The sequence below is a fragment of the Equus quagga genome, chromosome 1 (genome assembly GCF_021613505.1).
Source record: "Equus quagga isolate Etosha38 chromosome 1, UCLA_HA_Equagga_1.0, whole genome shotgun sequence".
Classification (NCBI taxonomy): domain Eukaryota; kingdom Metazoa; phylum Chordata; class Mammalia; order Perissodactyla; family Equidae; genus Equus; species Equus quagga.
The window spans coordinates 164,206,145-164,226,734 of NC_060267.1; the positions used below are offsets into that span (position 1 = coordinate 164,206,145).

Sequence of the window (20,590 nt, forward strand, 5' to 3'; positions counted from 1 at the left end):
GTGTGTTCTGGAAGACTAGTAAAGGGCAAAGCTGAAAGAGGCCAAGTGGATCCTGAGCATTTGCTTCCCCACGTGTCCTGCAGGCCCGGGGCCTTCCCCCATGATCCCAGGGCCTGCACGGCCAAGTGCAGCCCCCGGTGGTCCTCCTCAGGGCTGGACTTAAGACCTTCCAGGAGATGTTCTGGGTTTTGCCTCAGGTTCTTGGGGCCTCACCTGACTCAGTTGATCAACATCTCCAGGAACTGATAGTTTGTTGTTTATGTTTAACAGAGGCCGTTGGGATATGACAGCCTAATGCAAAGGCCCCAGTCACATGCTGAAAGGAGAGAGATCGGGGGCAGGCTAGACTTTCTAGGTCAGCATCCAAGCTGCGACAAGAAGTGGACCCACCAACCCTCAGCCAGCATCACTGAGGCTTCCCACCACCTTGGGAAGTTATTCCATGATGGAAATTTTGAAGAGAAGATATACCCTAAGATATAAAGAGACCTTTCTGATGACCAAGGGGCCTACATGGATGCTGGGATGTCCCTGCTGCATCTAGAGCCTTCTGCTGACTTCTACCTTCTTCTTCTCTCCTAGGACACTCGAAGGGGTTAAGTCTACCAGTCTAGAGGCTACAGGAAGAGGCAGGATTCCACCCTTTGCCTCTTTCCTTCAGCTTCTGGGGGTTATGAACCAGGAATTTTAGACCCCCATGGGGCCTCAAGGCATCCATGAACCCCCGGAACTTGTTAAAATTTTGTGTGGTGTGCGGTGTGTGGTGTTTTTCTTGGGGAAAGGTCCTGAGAGTTCATCAACTTCTTAAAGGAAGCAAGTAAACTGTAATAAGAGTCTGAGTCCGTGGCTGATGTGTGACCTCTGAGCTTCAAGCCCCACTGCTTCTCCTCCTCCTCTTGCCCCACTTCTGGGCGAGCTCATAAGAAAGCCCTGGAACTCCCTTCTCTACTGTTGGTGGGAAGTTCAAACCAGAGAAGCCCAGCCTGAGCTTGGAAGCCAGCACCCGGCCCAGCCCAACCCACACGGGAACCAAAGCCACCGCCCCTTCCTGCTCCCTTGGGCCGGTTCAGGCCTGCTTGTGAGCATGCCATGCTCTTCCCAAGAAAGTCTCACTAAGTGAACAGTAGTGCTTTTCAGTCTCTCTTGTTGCATGTGTGGGGTCATCAGTCTCAATAGCGGAACCAAATTTTGGTTCAGGAGCTGATCCTGCCCCCATATGGCAACCTCAAGATATAACCTAAAAGGGTTAAAAACTACGGCCAGGGAATGGACAAGCCACTAGACTGACCCATCCCTAGTAGGCGTAGCATTGATTTCGAATAGTCTGTACTGTGTTGGGCCATATACACTGTGAACAGGAACTCTGGCTCAAGGAGGGGCCTCTCCCTGTGGGCAGAGTGCCTGCAAGTCATGTTCAACATCTCTCTGTGGCTGCCCTTTGGGCCATAAGCTTCTGTTGTCACCAGGGCAGCCTCATTCCTGTTGTGTACTGAGGGGTCCAGCCATGCTGCAGAGTGGGGCCTCAGGGAAATCCACAGACTTGGTCTTCAGTGCTGTCTCGTGCTCCCAAGCAAGTCAGAGCCCTCCACTCTGGGGAGAGGCTCCTGCCAGCCCTGGCATCCCAGTAGAGCTTATGTGCCATTCCCTCCTCTCTCCAGGGGCATTTGTACCCTCTGCCTTCCTTCTGACCATGGAATGAAAGCCTTCCTTGCTATGGAAGGAATTTCACAGACCAAATTGCTCTGTGCATGGGAAATGTTCTGAACGAGGCCACTGCTCCGAAACCTGGAGCCAGTGACTCCATCTGTGCTTAAAGCTCCTCTGGCAAGAGGAGCAGATGGTGCCCTGAAGCCAGGAGGCCTGTCTGCTCCAAATTCAGCCCTCCCTCTCTATTTCACACACACACACACACACACACACACACACACACACACACACACAAACATACACACACACCCCAGGCTCCTGTGGTGCGATAAAGTTCCCCCTCTGGGAACTTCGGCTCCCATAGATCGCCTTTAAATGCCTGAAAGTCGCAACACATCTACTGGGCCAGGACTCAGCACCAGAGGTCGTGAGACTTGACAGTAGAGTCCCATCAGGTGGTCGGAGGCACCGCTGCACGGGGAGCAGTTCCCGTTCCAGTGGCTCCCTCAGTGCTTCTGCATTGACAGTGCCCGCTCAGGGGACCCACTTCCCATCTCTGGTTCTAGTTGGCTGATGATCTCTGGCTGGTCCAGATGGTGGAAATTTACCTGCACACAGGTTTTCTTTGACTTCTGATTATAGTTTTTTTAGTTTAAATAGGGAGCTTTCCATAAACTCTGGATTTCCAGTGTTTTTTAAAATTTTGGGTGATCTTATAACATTGGATTTACTCTCATACAAACAAAAACCATTTGTTGGGGCTGGGCAGGTGCAGCTGTCCTTTCAGATGGGGCATGAGCTCCTCAGTCACAATGGCCTCCACCCAGCTCACTGTGCTCATTCCCTTTACCTGCCTGGACCCTGGAGACATCTGTGTTGCAACTCCTGGGCTAGCTACTCTCTGAGCCTCAGTTTCCTCATCTGTCAGATGAAAGCATTGGCTAAACAGCCTCTCCATTTCCCTCAGGCTCAGACACTCATATGCTCTGATGACGGTCCATGTCTGTGCTTGCAGCCGGGGGCAGGGCAGGCAGAGCTAGGATGGGTCGTCAGCAAGGGGGACCATGGGCAGTCAAGGGACATAGAACCACTGAAAGGAGATGCCCCAAAGGGAAGTAAGGAGCATCCCAGGAAAGACCTCTCTCAGGTCCCGGGCTGTTACCCGGAGAACTCTGACCACCTACCTGTTGCTGCCGGCTGTCACTGCAAGGAGCCAGCATCATGGCACAGCCCAGGATGTCCCCTTCTGCTTGGCAGTCTGCACAGAAGCCCAGTCCAGTGTTGTGGAGCTGAAAGTGGACATCCACACAGAAGTGAATCCCGCCCTCCTCGTAAAGACACCCTCTATCAGGCGCCCTTGCTCTCCTTCCCTCTCAAGAGCGTAGCTCAAGGTGCCAGGTTCAGGCCACAAAAATGAGTGAGGTCAAGCTGAAGCCGCTGATCCTAAGGGACAGGCCTCCTGAAGGAGGCAGGATGTACCTGTCGTGATGAAGTGCCCTAGGATGGGCTATGGGGCAACCCAGTCACCTCCCTCAGGGCGGGCATGGAAGCCTCGAGCCCCACTGAGCTCAGGACAGGTTGGCCAGGGTCATGGAAGAGCAACTGAACATCCAATTTCTGTCTTGGGAAGCTGCCCCCCTCCCCTTCCTCCTCCGCTTCCCTGGGGCATGCCTTGCCTTTCCAGAGAACCTGGGCCTGCATTCAGATGGGTACAGCTCGGGATAGATGTTGGCCAGAAACCAGTGGAACATGCGACAACCCAGGCTCCTTTGCAGCTGCAAGCGTTCTGTGCAGTCGGGCTTCTCAGCCTGGGGGAGGAGAAAGGCACGGGCAGCAAGATGGAGCCAGCCTGCTTAATACCAGAGTTCACGTGGTGCTGGTGGGGGAGACAGAGGTGGTTGGGAAGAAGCGGAAGGACTGGGACAGAAGGAGGAGCCAAGACCACAGTTCCCTAGGGCTACAGAAAGGAGGGAAGGCCACACATTGACAGAAGAGGGTTTGGAAGGGACAGAACAGGATGGGTCTTCCCTAGAGAGAGTTGTGGGACCAGTAACATGCTGGGTGATGCCACTCCCTTCCCACAACCCCTTACATCTTCGCTCTACAAAGACCATGATGTCTGTGCTTTGATGACGTTTCTGTGGAAGCCAGCAAAATGGTGGGGCTTTGCACCTAGGTCTGTGTGGTGCACCACCATGATGGGCCATATGGAGGCAGGAACTGACCCAAGGGCAACTGAGATGAAGTAAGCTGGTAAATTGTGGGGTGCAGGGTGGGGACAAGGCAAGCTTGCATTTCTTCCCCTCTAGGTGCCCAATATCCTCTATTAATGAATCATTTCTTTGGGCTACACTATCCCCTTTCCTTGCAATCCTCCTTTATAATACAATATATAGAATGGATGTCAAGGTAGGTCCTTAACACCTTAGTATAAATTTATGTATTTAGCTGTATTAATAAGATACAAAGAACCCTACCCACAAGTTTAGTAGTAAATCCTGGATATTTTTAGGGAAGAAAGAGATGCTTAGAAGGGATTGGAAGGACCAAAAACAAAAAAAGATAGAGAGATAATTATTTCCTGGGATGATGGGAAGAGGAAAAGAGAGGGAGCTGGAACAGGAAGTCCACATCAGAGTTCCAATGGGGTGGCCTCTAGTCTGGCAATTAGACACTGGCCCAACAGGCTGAGTGAAGTGAGCTTGGTTTCATTCTGCTTTTTCCCTCTGTTCATCCTCAGATGGAAATATCAGGAAAAGTAAGTCTGAGTCTGTCATACTGAAATGCTCTCTACATGCTTCAAAGTATGATTCCCTGAGGACCTGGCTCAGAAATGCCCAAGGAACTTATTAAAATGCAGATCCCTGGGCCCTACCCCAGAGACTAGGACTCAATAGGTTGGGGTGGAGACCCTGGAATCTGCATTTTAACCATTTCTCCCAGTGAGTCTTATCCACAGAAAGTTTGAGAACAACTTCTCTAAGGCAGGAATTTCTTGTCTATTCAGCATAGTTACCCACCATTAAACCAGAGAGATCTCTTACTCTTTCCCCTAATAAAATTCGTGTAAGTCTTTTGGATAACTTCTTGGCACTCTTAGTGTTCACTTGGGACCTCCCCAGCCATTCTCCAAGTCTGAACTTTGCTACCAAAGCAGAAACATTCCTTCATGCACGTTCCAGCACCTTCACCTTTTGTGGTGATGAGACAAACTGGCAAATCTACCCGGCCCCTGTTCGACCTCAAATGACAATGAACTTCCCCTTCTGTACAACCACGCCTGAGAGGAGAAAACAAGAGAATGCCAGCTCCTCCAGCAGTGAAACCCCGGCCTTGTCCTTTGGGTGCCCAGCATTTCTGTATCTCAAAATCCACCTAAGGGTTTTAGGGGTGGACGGGAAAGGGGATGGAAGGATAGAAATTGTTAGAATAAAATTAACCTTTAGCTATTTAAATTGAAAGTAAATGCCTGCTTTCAAATACCTCCGGGGAGGCAGAGAAGCTATTAAATCCTGACATCGAAGTAAGCAATAGGATACTTCCAAAACAAGAATTAACGAGAACGTTCAAAAGAAAAAAAAAGATCTTCTCATTTACCAGTAGGAGGTGCCATTCTCCTTGGGAAAGTCATCAAAAGAACAGAGAGGGACATTTGTGGATCAGAGAAGGTGCCATAGCCAGCAGTGTGGCTGGTGAGGGCTTGTAGAAGCTGTCCCAGGACCTTTGTGGGTCCTGGAAATCTTACCTTGGAGCTCCCAGTCCCAGGGCGGCAAACATTGATGCGAACTCCTGTCGCACGTCAAATGGCATGTTTGTGTCCCTCCATAAGAACTGAGCTGAGTGGGAGCTGACCAGGCAAAAATGCACTTTTTGTGGCCATTTAATTAAAGGTTTAAAATTTTTATTTTTCTCTGGCTTGTCTTGGATCCTTTATGTTTATTTCTATACTTACATTTGTTTCATGTCTTAGGTAATTTCACAGTCTTGAGCACTTTGCCCATGAAGAAAGGGCCCTCTGAGACCTGTTTCATCACAACCCCCACCCAATCTCTCCTCTGGCCCCATCATGAAGGATCGCATCCCATGGATGTCAACCCACAGACATCAGGGGGTTCCAGGCCGAGACCAGCTGTGACGTCCCCTGAGATGCTTGGAGAGACCGAGGACAGCCCCACCAGGTAGGGGAGCCTCTTGAGAGGGGCAACTCAAGGGAAGGGTAAGCCAGAAGCTTCTATTTTCTCCTCCAGGCTGGAGCGAGAGACACTCCCAGGCCCAGCCTCCAGCTGGTGGCCCTGTGGTGGGTCCAGAAGCCCCTGCTGGGCTCTCTGCCTACCTTGCTCAAGGAGAAGGCCTCTGGGCTGTGCCTGTAGAAGGTTTCTTTGAATGAACCTAGCCAGGTCTCAGCAATGCGAACCTTGTTCCGCAGGGTCGCCTCCAGGTCAAGGGGGGCATAGGCATCCTGATTTCGGTAGATGTGCCCCACCCGAGAGCAGGGGAGGATTTCAACGGAGCCACCGCAGAGCCAAGCCTGCCACAAAAGAGAAAGCAAACACCTGTGCGCTCCACTCCCAGAACGTGGGAAGTGAGGGACCCCTCAGGAAATCATGAGCACAAATGGTAAGGATAATTCCAGTCCTCAGGGGGCAGCAAGTTTCCAGATCTGGGAGTTCTGGGCAGGGGAGTGGCAAGGTGGCAAGAAGAGGGACTGTTGTCCTGGGACCGAATTGGCTAGGTAAGTGGTCCACCCCATGCAACTTCCTGAACGTGCCCCCCGCCTTGAAACACAGGCTCAGACTTAGCACTTGTAGAGATGCGGCCACGCGGATGAGCACCCCTATTCCCCAAAGCGGCTTCCTCAGGGAGAAGGGTGTCCCTGGTGGTCAGGGAACTTCTAAAAGCTTGTGCAGTTTCCTGCTGTGAAGGCACCAGAGCCATGTGTGCGGAGATGAAACCAAGCTCTCCTTCAACAGAGTCTCTCCTCCTTCAGGAGCATTCCCTGCTCTCCGCCACCCCTCCTGCCTGCTCCCAGATGCCTGGAAGGCATTTGACGGGAAGCCTTGCAGTCCACACTTGGGGATAAAGATGAAAATGAAAACAGGAAACAAGGGTGGTGGTGTCCAATCTGATACCAAGATTTGAAAACTTGTGCAGTGCCTAACGGGAGCTAAGTTGTTAGGACAAATGCTTATGAAGTTGTTTGGACCAGACTGGTCATTACACAGAATTGCTTGGTATCTCTTTTGGCCTATGGGTGATGGAGAAGTCACTGGCACCTCTGCGCTAAGGTGTAGATGACTGATACTGTGTCCTTTCCTAGGGGCAGCTTTGATAACTGAGTTCACGAGGGAAGCTGAGGGTAAGATCAAGGTAGGGTACAAGAGAGATGGGAAAGGGGAAGAAACAGGAGATTTGACACTCCACATTTAGTGACTTTATAATTTGCCCACAGCCTTATCCCTGATCGGCGGCATTTCTAATGCTGCCTCCGAGCTGTGACCATACGCACCACTCCAGAGAGCCCCCCTGGGTCCTCCCTTGGTCCAGGACATACCTTGAGAGACAGTTCGAGGTTTTCACCACCCCGCAGTGACATGAGAGGGTCATACGCTCCAGTGTTTTGGAAGTAATGTCTGTCCACGGCCACAACCCTGCCGGGCAGCACAGGGCTCCTGGGCAGAAAGAAGACGGAACAGACCAGTCAGAACTGAAGCACATCAGAGAGGCTCACCAGGTGGGAGCTCCAGTGGCCGAGAGAGTGGATTTGATGCTTTTAACTGCAGGACTGGAGCCAAGCAACCAGGTCAAAACCCCCAGTATTTTATCAAAAGAGACTGTCACTGCCTGGGCCCTTTATACCCCCTCCTCAGGTCCTGCTCCTATAGGGAGGGCCACGGGGCCAGTCCTGAGAGTTCCCTACCCTCTGGCTTGAGTCCCTGTAGAAAGACCTTTGGGAAGAGGCCTTGGTTAAAACAAGATATCCTAAGGCAGGCAGCACCAGGCCTGAACAAAGGGAAACGGTCAGGCTCTGTCCTCCTCTTTCTTCCTGCATCCCGATGTGGGACTTTGGCAGTTACCACATGGAGGGTGTATTCTCGTGCGGGCAGGGCTGCCAACCCCTGGCCAGATGCCACAGCCAGTGAAGGGACATTGTGGTGCACACCGATGCAGGACACCCTGAGCCCAGGGCGGGACACTCCCTCTCACCCACGCTGTCCCCACAGGAGCCTGGGGCTCAAAATCAACTTCAGGGAGACCAGAAAGGGGGACACACCTGGATGATAGATTTAAATATGAGATGACAGGGGCTGGTCCCATGGCTAAGTGGTTAAGTTCGCGTGCTCTGCTTCAGCAGCCTGGGGTTCACTGGTTTGGATTCTGGGCGCAAACCTACACACCACTCACCAGGCCATGCTGTGGTAGCATCCCACATAGAAGAACTAAAATGATCTATAACTAGGAGACACAACTATGACTGGGGCTTTGTGGGGAGGGTGAAAGAGGAAGATTGGCAACAGATGTTAGCTCAAGGCCAATCTTCCACAGCAAAAAAAAAAAAAGCATAAACATTTTTAAAAAGATAAATATGAGATGACTAAGCAATCACTGAATCTGACTAGTTTGCCTGGAAGTTTTCTGCCACTAGGTAGAAAGAGGGGTCAAGAAAGAAATTACCGAAGTCTTTATTACAAAGTAAAGAGAATTATTTTTTGCATATCTAAGATTGTGGCTTATCACACATCTGCTGCCAGAGTTACACTCCCTTGGGCAGACCCTCGGAAGGCCTGTTTGTGCCCAATGCCTCATTCCGTGTCCCTGTACCAGGCTGTCAGAAACGACTTGGACAATTGGTTGGTGGTGGGCAGTATATGATGGAGACTGACTGTGGCAGATGAAGGTCGCTGTCCAAAGGCAGACACGACCAGATCCCTTGTCCCACAGGCTCTTCTTACAGGGTGACATTGACACCGCTCCCACTGAGAGGTGGGGTCTACGTCTCCTTCGCAGGAGCCTGGGTGGGCCTGTGACTATGGTGGAGGTGACCCTAGGTGACTCTGAGGCTTGGCAGTAGAAGGGGAAACACACCTCCAGAACACTATGTAAGTGACAGAAGCCAGACACACATGGTCACATATTGGATGATTCCATTTATATGAAATGTCTGAAACGGATGGATGCATAGAGACATACAGTAGATTGGGGGTTGCCGGGGCTGGGGGAGGGGAGAGTGGGAGACAGTGCTTTACGGGAAGGAATTTTACTTTGGAGTAATGGAAGCGTTTTGGAACCAGATACAGGCAGAGGTTGCACAACATTGTGAATGAACTAAATGCTACGGACTCGTTCATTTTTAAACGGTTAATTTTATGTTATGTGAAATTCACCCCGATAAATTATTTTTTTAAAGAGGGAGGGGGACACAGCTTGCTTCACCTGGCTGTCTTGGGATACTTACTCTCAGAACCCAGCGCCACGGTGCAGGGAGCCCCAACTAGCCACGTGCCGTGACCTCATGGAGAGATCAGCACCGTTCCAGCTGATGTCCCTACTGACAGCCAGCATCAACCTTCAGACATGTGAACAGACCTCTAGGGTATTCCAGCCCCCAGCTCTTGAGCCATTTCCTGCCTTTCCCGTCTAGTAAAGAACAGCCCTACTGCGGCCCCAGACACCATGGAGCAGAGACGACCAACCCCCCGTGCTCCCTTCCTAGTTCGCGACGCACAGAGTCCGTGAGCTTAACAAACTATTGTAGTTTCACACTACTAAGTCTGGACGGTTTGTTGCGCAACAGAAGATATCTAGAACATCTACTTAAATAGAATAATTGTCCAAAAATCAAACATGTCCAAAAATCAAACCAAAGAACCCCCCAAATTGGAAATATTTGGAGAGTTATGGTGGCTTAGCATTCACCTGGCCGAATTCTTCCTTTTTACTGAGGAAGTACCTGAGGCGAGGGAAATTCCCATGTTGCCTGGCTAGACAGAGCTGGATCAAGATCCCAGCTCAGGTTCTGTCCCTGTCCCACAGGGCGTCCATGGCGGCCACCTGGAAGAGCTGTGCTGGACTCCATTAATGTAACAACACGACAATAATAACACCTGAAGCTGAGCGCCTGGCACTCTCTAAATGCTTCTCATCCATTAACTCATTCAATCTCCACAACAACCTTCTAAGGCAAGTCCTGTTGTCATCCCCAATTTACTGATGAGGAGACTGAGGCACAGATTAATGAACTTGCTAGGAAACTAAGGGAGGCAGGATTAGATCCCAAGCAGGCTGGCCGCCCAGTCCACCCTGAGGAAGCCAAGGGAGAAAGCCGGCTGTGCGACGGGGCCTCACCTGATGGGGCTGATGGGGGACTGGAGGGCCTTCCTTTCACGCTCCGGCAAAGGCTCCCAGCGGAAATCCAGCTTCCAGTCCAACACCCCGCGCTGCAGGTCCTTGGAGGGGTAATACTGGAAAGTCTTCCAGTCAATCACGTCTATGACCGGAGACACCACCCGGCTCCTGGAAAGAATGGTGGAATCAGCTAGGGAATACAAACCATTCGCTTGCTAGGGGACAGAAACACACTCTACACACGTGCTGCCCAGTATGGCAGTCAGCAGCCACGTGTAGCGATCGGGCACCTAAAATGTGGTCTGTCCAACTTGAGATGTGACATAAGGGTGAAATACATACTGGATGCAGAAGACTTAGTATGAAAAAAGATGTAAAAACCTCAGTAATTTTTATATTGATTACATGTTACAATGGTAATATTTTGGATATATTGGGCTTACTAAAATGCATTATTAAAATTAATATTAGCACATGGTGTCTACAAGCAAACCCAAGTCCTGAGTCTATGTGTATTTGCTCACTTACTGATGCTGTTGGGATTGTATTTTATCCCCCTTTTTCTGCACGGCCTGGGAAACGACCTCAGAGAAGGTCATGTGGGAAATTGGCACAGGTCAGAAACTTCACCTTTGAACTAAGCAGGCAACCGCTCAGGTGTTCCAGGAGCTGCTCTCCACCTAGCCAATATCTCAATCCCATCTTTTCTGGCCTCTCAAGACTGTTACTTCTAAAATCTGTGCAATGGAATGGATCAGGCCTGAACTCGGGGGTGGCTGGAAGGTATCACTCTAAGACAAGCGTGGTTCCTGGAAGGAGAGATGCCGGCCAGGCTGTGTTTACACTCCTATGGATTTCCATCTCTGTTTCTTTCATCTCAGAGTCAGCCAGGGCTGGCATAAGCCCAGGCCATACAAAGAGGGCCAGGGTGGTCCTGGGATTCAATTATCTGCTTTAATCTGTGGCCTTAAGTGACTGATGTTGGCATGAGGAGTCATGGGGTTTATATTTAGAGCAAGGATCTTGATGGGCTTTTCCTTCCCTTTTCACGTTGTTCCCTCTGGAAGGGAAGGGAAACTTAATCTGTCTGGGTCTCCACTATTTTTGGACACCTTGCATTGACCTAGGAAAAGTGAGAAGCAAGATCAAGGAAGAAAGGAGGACACCAGCCCCCTCCCAAGTCTCCACTTACTGCACAATGAACTGAGCAGATGGAATGGGTTTGGCTATTGGCAAAGCATTTTGTGGAATTTCAGAATTAAGAGCCAGGGAAGCCGTGTGGCTGAATTCTGAAGAATCTCGTCAAATTCGTGCCTTCTTAATAATCATAACGGGACGAGAAAGGAAATTGCATTCAAGCATCCACACAATCAATTTGTCCTAGACCTCCGAGCCGTGTCCTTCTTGAGGAGAACTCTAAAATTCATCAACTTTCACTTTTTGCTCTGTCTTGCGGGAAGCTCAGAGTCGTATATAAAGCTCACTTGTGATAACTGTATTACCTCTGATTCCCAATACCATCTTTTCCTTTCTGAAATCTCTTTTTCCTTCTATTTTAACCAGACACATAAGTGATTAATCATGAACCTCTTTGAGTACATTTCGGATAGAGATGAAGAATAAAATCTCAATGAATGAAGTGAAAGAGGTTTTCTGTCTTGGTTTTTATTCCCATGGACCATAGCGGCTGCTTAACCAGGGCTGAACTGGGGAGTAACTGCAGTCTAGTGACTCAAAAAGAGTGATCAAAAAAACCCAAACACTCTTATATTTAGCTTTGGGTTTCATACCTACACATGTGTCTGGTGTTCTTGGAAATCACTTAAAGCAACATAGCCAAGCTGCCCTGTTTGGCTTGAAAGGAGCTACAAGTGTCTGCTTACTCCATCATTCTCTTGTTCGTGAACTAGGTTTTACCTCTCAGGCAGACACAGGGTTGACCCTTTCACAAGTCTTTCTAGCTCCAGGAGGTCAAAGCGTTTGGGTTTCAAAAGACAAACAGAGGCAGTCGAGCTGTCAGCAAAGACGGGTTAACTGAAATATGTGAGGTCAACTAATAAACTGCCATCCAGATATTCAAAAGCTAACTCAGCTTCAATCATTTGACCCCTTGAAGGGCAGAGAGGTGGGAGGTGGTCTCTTCCTCGCCCCGCCTTGCTTCTCCCCAATGAGCAGGCTCAGCCCTGGCTGAGCTCTAGGTGACATTAGGAACTACGCGTCTCTAAGATGGGGGTCCAGACCAATCTTCAAGTGGGAAACAGTGTGGGCAGCCTCTTGAGCCAGGATCCCCCCTAAGACGGCGCTGCCTCTCAGCGCTTCACTAAGGGCTGCCGACTTTCCCTTGGAAATCTTCATTCTTCTCGAGCCATGACTCTCATTCCTTGGCTTGGGGACTAGAGCTGGAAATCAGCACAAGGCAGTTGGCAGCTGGAATGACAGCTACTCTTGATTTTCATCTTTGTTACTTTATGTAGAAGCCAGCCACCAATCACTACCTCCTAGGACTGCCCTAAAAACAATTGCTCTTACAGACACTCTGTCTGGGGCTGCTATGTACAGTTATGTGGATTGTGCACTGCCCAATCCTAAAGAATGCCTCAAATATCACAGACACCGTAAATCTGCATATTTATTTCTAAATTTTCTGGCAGTTAGCATTAAAGTGTCTTGCTCTAACAAAATGAGTGTATTATGACAAATTGTCTGAGGAATGGGAGTAAAGGGTCACGAGGAAGGGACTCCTTTTATTGATTCATACCAAGTTGCCATGTGGCTCTCAGCAGACCCTTTCTGTGGGCAGGGGCAGGGAACCAGGGCTAGTAATCAGGCCCTGAGTGCTCTGACCAGGGTGTTGAGAAAATTATAACTCTCTGAATAGTTGACATGTCTTTTACACTGTTTACTCACCGTCCCACGCCACCTTTTTAATGAAAGCTCTTAAAGACCTTTCTCTGCTTTGGGGGCAATGGGTCCTCTCCTGGTGACACAGTGTCTCTTGCCACAAGCCTCAGAAGCAGCTGGGGCCCCTTTCCTCTCTCAAAGAGCAGCAGCTGTTAGGAGCCCAGCCCAGCGGCTTCTACAGCTTTGCCTGACACAGGGGAGCTGCCGGGGCAGCCGAGAGGAGGGACCTGAGCAGTCACTGGGGAGTAAAACCCCTCGGAAGGGGCCACTCTCCCAGCACAGCTCACATGGCCTCGCCGTGGAACAGAGGAGAGCTCAGACCCGGGAGAGGGAGCTTCTTTCAGAGCCTCACTCTTGAAGGACTGCAAGCTGAACCGGGGCCCAGAGAGCGCCGGGGGCACAGGAAGCCGTGAGTGAGGTGTGGGATGACAAAAAGATGGTCAGATCACAGAAGAGGGGGACACGAAGAGGAAGCCAAGCCAGCATGGGTCTAGGACCAGAGGTCGTGTGTGTGTGTGTGTGTGTGTGTGTGTGTGCGGGCACGTGTGTGTGAGAGACAGAGAGAGACAGAGAGAATGAGAGGGAGAGAGGGTGTGGGGAGAAAGCTTACTAAAGAGGGGAGGGGAAGAACCCAGGAAATTAGAATTTCACAGACTCATCCCTCTTAACCACAGAAGGCTTCTCAGGAGCCCCATTTTATTCCTAGCTGAGGACACTGAGGCATTGCCAAGTCCTTCTCAGCCTACAGTGAGAAATCTCCAGATCTGTGAAGGTGGCGCCAATGTGAGAAGCAGACACGAGGGACTCGATCTAATCAAGGTTTTAACACATGTCACAACCAGGGTGGGGGTGGGGATGACTAAATGTCTCTCCCTGCTCAGCTTCTCCAATTCATAAAAAATTCGTATACAATAAAAAGAGCAGTGGACCCGGCGTCAGAACACCCGACTCAGCTACAAAATCTCTGCGTGCTCTTTCACACCATTTTACTTCTCTGAGTCCCAATCCTCTCTTCTGTGAAAGGGAAGCAAAAATCTGCCTGCGGTATCTCACAGGGGGGTCATTGAAGACACTGTATGAAAAAAGTCTGCTAGGGTCACACGTACTTAAGGCTTAATATTATTAATTACTGAATTCCTAAATGTCTGCATAAAAGAAGCATAGAGAAGAGCCCAGCTGTGAAGTGGCTGTGTGACCCTGGGGGGGTCTCCTTGCCCTTCCTGGAACTCAGGTTTTTTCAATAGTGAAATCATGAGATAGGACTAGATGATCCTAAAGGTCTCTCTGAGAGCCATCCATCTGTGATACAGAGGATGGGAATTTGACAGGGAACAGGCAGGACCAATTTTAGGTCCTGCTCTGGTGATACACAGTCATTGTGATTTTGAGAACAGAATCCAAGATGGCAGCCTTGTAGGGTTTGTGCATTTGCTTGTCCTACTTCTGGTGCTGAATTCACACACGTCTCCTTTTCTCATGAGATGTGAACCATGAGTGGGCTGTAATCTGTGTCTTGGAATTGGGCAAAATTAATCCTTCTTGATTTCACTTGAGCTCTGATCGTTCTTCTTTATTACAAAGGAATCACAGGACTAGTAATGATTTACCTTGTGTTGCTTGAAATCTCCACCATCTGGTGGAATGCTAACTCCTCTACTCCCTGGTCCAGAAATCTTTTCTTTCTTTCTTTTTTTTTAGTGAGGAAGATTGGCTCTGAGCTAACATCTGTTGCCAATCTTCCTCTATTTTGTATGTGGGTCCTCTCCAAAGCATGGCTTGACAAGTGGTGTAGGTCCACGCCCCAGATCTGAACACACCAACCCCAGCTGCCAAAGTGGAGCGTGGCAGACCCAAACACTACACCACGGAGTCAGCCCCTCAAAATGTTTTTCTTATAGGTGGTCATCCACAACTTCAGACGAGACAGTCAACGTCTACCACAGGAAGGAGCACAAGAACAGAAGTCACAGGCTTGGTCCCAGCACCAGCCCTATCTGGCTGGACACCATCAAAACCACCATTTATTGAGCTCCCACTGTGGGACAGGCCTCCACGAGCCCCAGGGGAATGCCTGAAGGGGTCCAAGGCGGGCTGGCCATCAGGCTTTGGTTTTCCTGAGTGGGATAGTCAGATTGAAGGAAACAGTTGACAAGACATGTTAGGAACTGTTTGAGTGGATCAAGGAAGTAGGGGACAGAGTGACAGCAAGACAGGAAAGGGAGAAAGGAGAACTGGTCAAAGAAAGATTTTAAATGCTTGACTATGGGGTGTGCGATGCAACCCTCTCCAGCTTCACATTCCCCAGGGCTGGCTTGGTTAGAAAGTTAGAGACCCCTCGTATAAACCGGAAAACCAAAGAATGCTAGCTCTCGAAGGAACTTTAGCAATCAGAGGCTGAGGCTTTCTTTATACGGGGGAGTAACCTATGGCCTAACAAAGTTTAGAGATTTTCCCCAGGTTATGCTACAATCTTGATTAAAATTGCTGATTTTTCATCAAAGGTAGTGACAACCATGATAAGGTGTTACCCTTCCCAGGGGTATTTGCAACTTAATAGAAGCTGTTCTCCAGGCCTCAGTTCCTGTATCTGTGAAACAAGGTAGATGGGTTGGAAGACCCTAACTCTCTATACTTCTTAAAAGACTCAAACATCTGAAAAGCCAAAAGGAAGAGATCACTCTCTAATGATGGAGACTCAGGCACTCTTGCGATGGTGGGCAGATGTTCCGTGAGTGGCGGAGGGAGTAGACTATTTCTGCCACTCCCACCTCTTGTCTGCAGACCCCGGGGCTGAGTTACCTGTCACCAGCTATTCTGCTGAGGAGGGGCTCCAGCCAGCCCGGGTGGCACTCGCAGTGGGAATCCATGAAGACCAGCACGTCCCCGGTGGCCCTGGTGGCTCCCAGCATCCGGGCCCTGATGGCGCCCAGCCTCTTCTTGCTCCTCAGCAGCTTCACCCCTTCCAGCCTGGCCACGTATTCGCTGAGAGCGGACTTGAGTTGTCCTGGAATCAACAGGGTTGTGGTCAGTGGGGTCACAGATGCCACAGTCAGTGAGACTGTGAAGGCCATCTCTAGGATCATTGTCGGCAATTCTCTCTTGGGAGCTGTGTGAGCACAAGGGTCCGGAGAATCACATACATTGTTACAGTGTCTTTGTTGCTAAGATGGAAGTTGCTTCATTAATTTGGGTCAGGGTTCTCTCTATCAAAAACCAGGAAGGATGGTGTCATAAAACCAGGACAGGAGAAGATGTGCTGACCTTTCCTAAATGCAGCCGCGAGGCCCTGTTGGCGCCCTACACAGGTGCCCTGGGCCCCTTTACGGCTTCGGTTTGGTTTGGCTCGCCCCGGCTGCTGTGGGTTAGCTGCTGACTCGTTACATCCTTCCCTGGAGATGTGCCCTTGGTACTGGAACTGCCTCTCTTGAAAGTACCAGGGAGTCGTGCAGGACGCCATCCCTGGCCCCACGTGCCCAGAGTCCATGACCCACCTGCAGGGGTACAAAAGCTGGCCCCCTTGCCTCAGGGCAGGACACACCCTGAGGGGCAGTTTACAACGTGCAGAGCTCCCAACGAGATCAGGCCGTGGCTGGACTTCATCTGAAACCGCATCGAGGCTCAACCGCCTCCTCTGCCTCTCCTGCTTCGCCCACTCCTCTACAGGGTTCCTCTGAGAGTACAGCCCCCCAAAATCACATGCACGTGAATCCCCATCTCAGGCTCCAACTCTAGGGAACTCAACCTGAGACTGTGGTCAAGGGAGTCAAAGACAGAAGGGCTCGTCAAATTCAGCAACTGGTAGATCAGTGGTGCCGGCCAAAGATGTCTCATGGCAGTGGGGGGGCTGAGTGGGCAATGCAGTGGATTAGAGAGAAACTGCAAGGGGAAAACTGAGACCAGGCATCTAGACACTCTTTGAGGAACAGTGGTTCTATAGGGCAAGGGAGAGAAAGAGCCTTAAGGAGAAGGCAGTAAAGAACAAGAGAAGCTTCTCAAGTGTTGTGTTTAAGGTAACTGTTTGTGTGTGTGTGTGTGTGTGTGTGTGTGCGCACAGGTGTGCGCATAAGCACACACACCTGCAAGAACAAGCCAGTGGAGATGGAAGGAATAATGTGTTGGCAGAGAAGCAGTGTCCTCGTGAAGTCTTGGAAATGGGGAGGCCCCAGCCACTGGAGTAAGATTCAAGGGCAGGGAACTTCCCTCGTACATTTCTGCTGTTCCAACCCCAAGCACAGGGCTGGCCCACAGTAGGCACTCGATACATGTGTGTTGAAGAGAACTGAGCCAGAGAGCGAGATACCCCTATTCTCCAGCCTGGAGGCGGTCTTGGCTGGGCTACACCTAGCCTGGCTGCAGTGGTAGCTGGGTCTCCAGAAAGGCAGGGAAGGCTCTGGCAGCCTCACCCAAAGGCCCACAGACTCCCTGGGAAGCTGCCCTCTTAGTGGCATGTGGCTCCCCAGGGAGATTCCTCTTCAGGGGAAACTGTCCTGAGCGGTGGATATAAGGATTCCCAATCGCTGGGTTGTTGCATTTCTCAGTGGTAAAATGTTGTACTGGTCTATTACTTTGGAATTATTTTTCTGATAAGCTTGGAGCTCCAAGTCCATTCTCTAGAGAAGGGCCTCTGTTAGTGAAGCTGTTCAAATTTCTGAACTTGAATGTCTGAGAACCAGCCCATCAGTGATGCCACCGCGTGGAGCATTGCTAGTCATTTTCCCCAACATTGATTCTCCCCTTCCACCTTACTAACAGACACTTGATTTTGTTCAGGCAGCTAAAAGCACTCACCTGCCAAGACTCCCTTCCTGCTAATGGTAGGCTTTTGATCCAATTCTGGTAGAAATATAATGGATGAGAAGATTCTGGAAAAACTACTGATTCACTGATTTTTTCTAAAAAGACACACTTGGCTAGCCTCTGCCTATCTGCTTTCCATCCTTTTCCTTCCTGGAATGTGGATGTGATGTCCAGAGGTAGAGCAGCCTCATTGTGATTATGAGGCCAAAAGCCACCCTCCAAGTATGGCTAAAGGGAACAAGAAAGAGCTGAGGACATGGGAGGCAGCCCACATCCCTGGCACCCAGCTCCTCTGCTTCTACACACACAAGGAGAAGGGAAGTCTCCTGAGGGACACTGACAGCACAGTCCATCAGCTGATGGGGGAGGGGCCATAAGTGTGCTCTTGGGAGGACTCTGCCCCAGCCGAGGGCTTGGGGAGTCTCTGGCCAACCCAGCCCAGCCCAGGACCTGCTTATTCATCCTGCCTAATATGCAGCCAGACGGGTCTCAGTAACCCCACACACCCTTGGGGCCTCCTGCTAGTCTGACTCAGTGCCAGGGCCAGGTGGGGCAAATTCCTGACATGAGGCCCTCAGGAAGAACTGACAGAGGCACCTGGCCTCTATCCCATCCTCTCTCATTCGCCTTAGAAAAGGGTTTTGCAGACCTGAGTGAACACTCAGCTCCCCTCCGTGCAGTCTGATCTTCCCACAAGGCCAGGGGGGCCTCTGCAGGCCATTTAGTTAAGCCAGAAACACAGACCCCTGGCCCCAGCCAAAGACTAGAGCAGTGGCTCTCAAAGTGTGGTCCAAAGACCAGGAGCATCAGCATCACCTGGGAGCTTGTTAGAAATGCAGATTCCTGGGCCCACTCCCAGATCCAGAAACTCTGGGGGTGGGCCCAGCAGTCAGCGTTTTCACAAGCCTGCCAGGTGAGTCTGATGCACATTCAAATGATTTAATGACTAATATGTGACATGTGCTCCACCCAGTGTCTAGGAGGCAGGAAGCACTCAGAATGGCCACCCCCTTGTCTTGAGCGTCTTGGGGAGAAGCTTATCGGACTGTGGAGGTTGGGGCCTGGGGGAAACCCCATGGGGTCCTGCCGGGACTTTCGCTGTGCCAGCTGCTCTGCCTTCTCTGTCCTCTGCCCCCACTTCCTCACTGGTTGCCCCCGGGGGCTCTTCACAAATAAGTTACCTGCACCTGAATTCCCATCGGAGGTCTGCTTCTGGGAACCTTGTCTAAACAGGTTCCAAACCCCAGTGTTTGCCTGGGACCCCCCACAGGGCCCAGGCCCACCCAAGGGAGGCTGGAAGAAGCCCACAGCCACCTTGCTGGCTGAAGTCGTCCACCAGGATGACCTCCTTCAGGAAGGCCCTGGGGGCTGTGTCGAGAATGCTGTGCACGGTTCTCAGGAGCGTGGACCAGGCCTCATCATGGAAGCAGAGGATGACGCTGGCTGTGGGCAGGCTGTCCCCAGGATGCTGCTGCAGACACCTGCAGGGAAGAGAACCAGGGAGCCCTGAGGAAGAGAAGGCCGCAGGAAGCATCCCGCCCTCTCTCACTCACTCCCCAGACCCGGGCTGCGGCTGCTCCTCCCAACTCAACAGCTCTCACTGTGTTTTCTGACAATTTCCAGACAGAGAGCCCAGGACACCCAACAGGAGTGCTGTCTGCTACCTCCCAGTCCTCAGAGCCTAAGAGCTCTTGACAGTGTTTCATCCACACCTCTCGTAGCAGTTGAGAGGTGTCACCCCCATTCTGAGCAGGTGACTGTCCTAATCTGTAAAATGGGGATGAATGGCAATACTACCCATCTCATAGGGCTCTGTGAGCCTTACATAGGCTGGTAAGAGTCCTATGAACACTAATTGTCACCTGCTTAAGGGCAGGGATGCTATTTTCTTTATTTTTCGTATTCCTACAACTTAGCACAGCATGTGGCACCTAATAAATGTTTATTATTATTATTATTATTATTATATTATTATTGAATAAGGGGCAAGGATTGAACACTTGGGAATGCCAAGAACCTGCCAGATGCCATGCTAGGCCCTTTGCATACATTACTGCGTGTTCACCCCATAAAACTCTGTGGGTGGGCCATCTTACCCTCATTTTACAGGTGAGGAAACTCAGCCTCAGAAAGGAAGCAAGGCACATCCAAGGCCACGTTACCAGTAAGTGGCAGAGCTAGGTATCACACCTTCAGAGCTATCACACCTTTTCCACTCTGCTGGCTCCTGGATGAACGGACAGAGTGTGTGGCATTACCTCCACTGGGAGGCTGTCTGGCTCCCTCCTCCTCTCAAGGTGCAGAGGATGCTTTGTGTTTGCTTTGCATTGGGTCTGTTGAGAGTTAAACCCACAGTGGAAGGAATTATAACAACAGCCCAATACATCGAGCAGCATGTGGCTCATAATTGTCCACAAAGTCACTTTCCTAAAATGCGTTTCCAAAGCACTTCTTTCTAGGTTGTAGCTGTCAAAACTGTGTCCATCCTCAGAGGAGTATTTGCATCTGAATAGGGGTTGTCTGGAGGATCCCAGACTTCCAACACATCCACATCTGTGATGGTGGAACTGCAGGCAGGGTGACAACGGAAAGGCCATCTGACATGGCATCAGCCTGTGCTGCTCATTAGCGGAGTGTCCCTCTGCCTGGCAGAGTCCTAACCAAGGCTGAAACTCTCAATGCTCCGGAAACCTGCACAAGACTCTCAGTGCAAAATCCTATGGGGGAGGGGGAGCTGATACTAGGTAAGTGCTTTAAGATAACAGTAAAACAGAATTCCTAGATAATTTTTTTAAAAAAGTTGACCATCCCATAAACTAGCTGTGCCAATTATTTTTACTAGTCTATGTATTTATACATTAGTTCTTCCCATAAAGGATTTGAAGTCACTCACAAGAAATGT

At 50.4% G+C, this 20,590-nt stretch overlaps 1 protein-coding gene across 1 annotated transcript in view; it reads right to left on the bottom strand.

The window, feature by feature from the left end:
* Positions 1–20,590, bottom strand: part of GALNT15 (polypeptide N-acetylgalactosaminyltransferase 15) — a 43,799-nt gene that overhangs the window by 6,530 nt on the left and 16,679 nt on the right. Inside the window, exons 2-8 of the mRNA XM_046639973.1 lie at positions 19,003–19,169; positions 15,691–15,895; positions 9,991–10,158; positions 7,199–7,316; positions 5,981–6,175; positions 3,324–3,455; positions 2,832–2,936 (exon numbers count right to left, since the gene is read on the bottom strand). Coding sequence (XP_046495929.1) covers positions 2,832–2,936; positions 3,324–3,455; positions 5,981–6,175; positions 7,199–7,316; positions 9,991–10,158; positions 15,691–15,895; positions 19,003–19,169 — 1,090 coding nt within the window. The remainder of the gene's footprint in view (positions 1–2,831; positions 2,937–3,323; positions 3,456–5,980; positions 6,176–7,198; positions 7,317–9,990; positions 10,159–15,690; positions 15,896–19,002; positions 19,170–20,590) is intronic.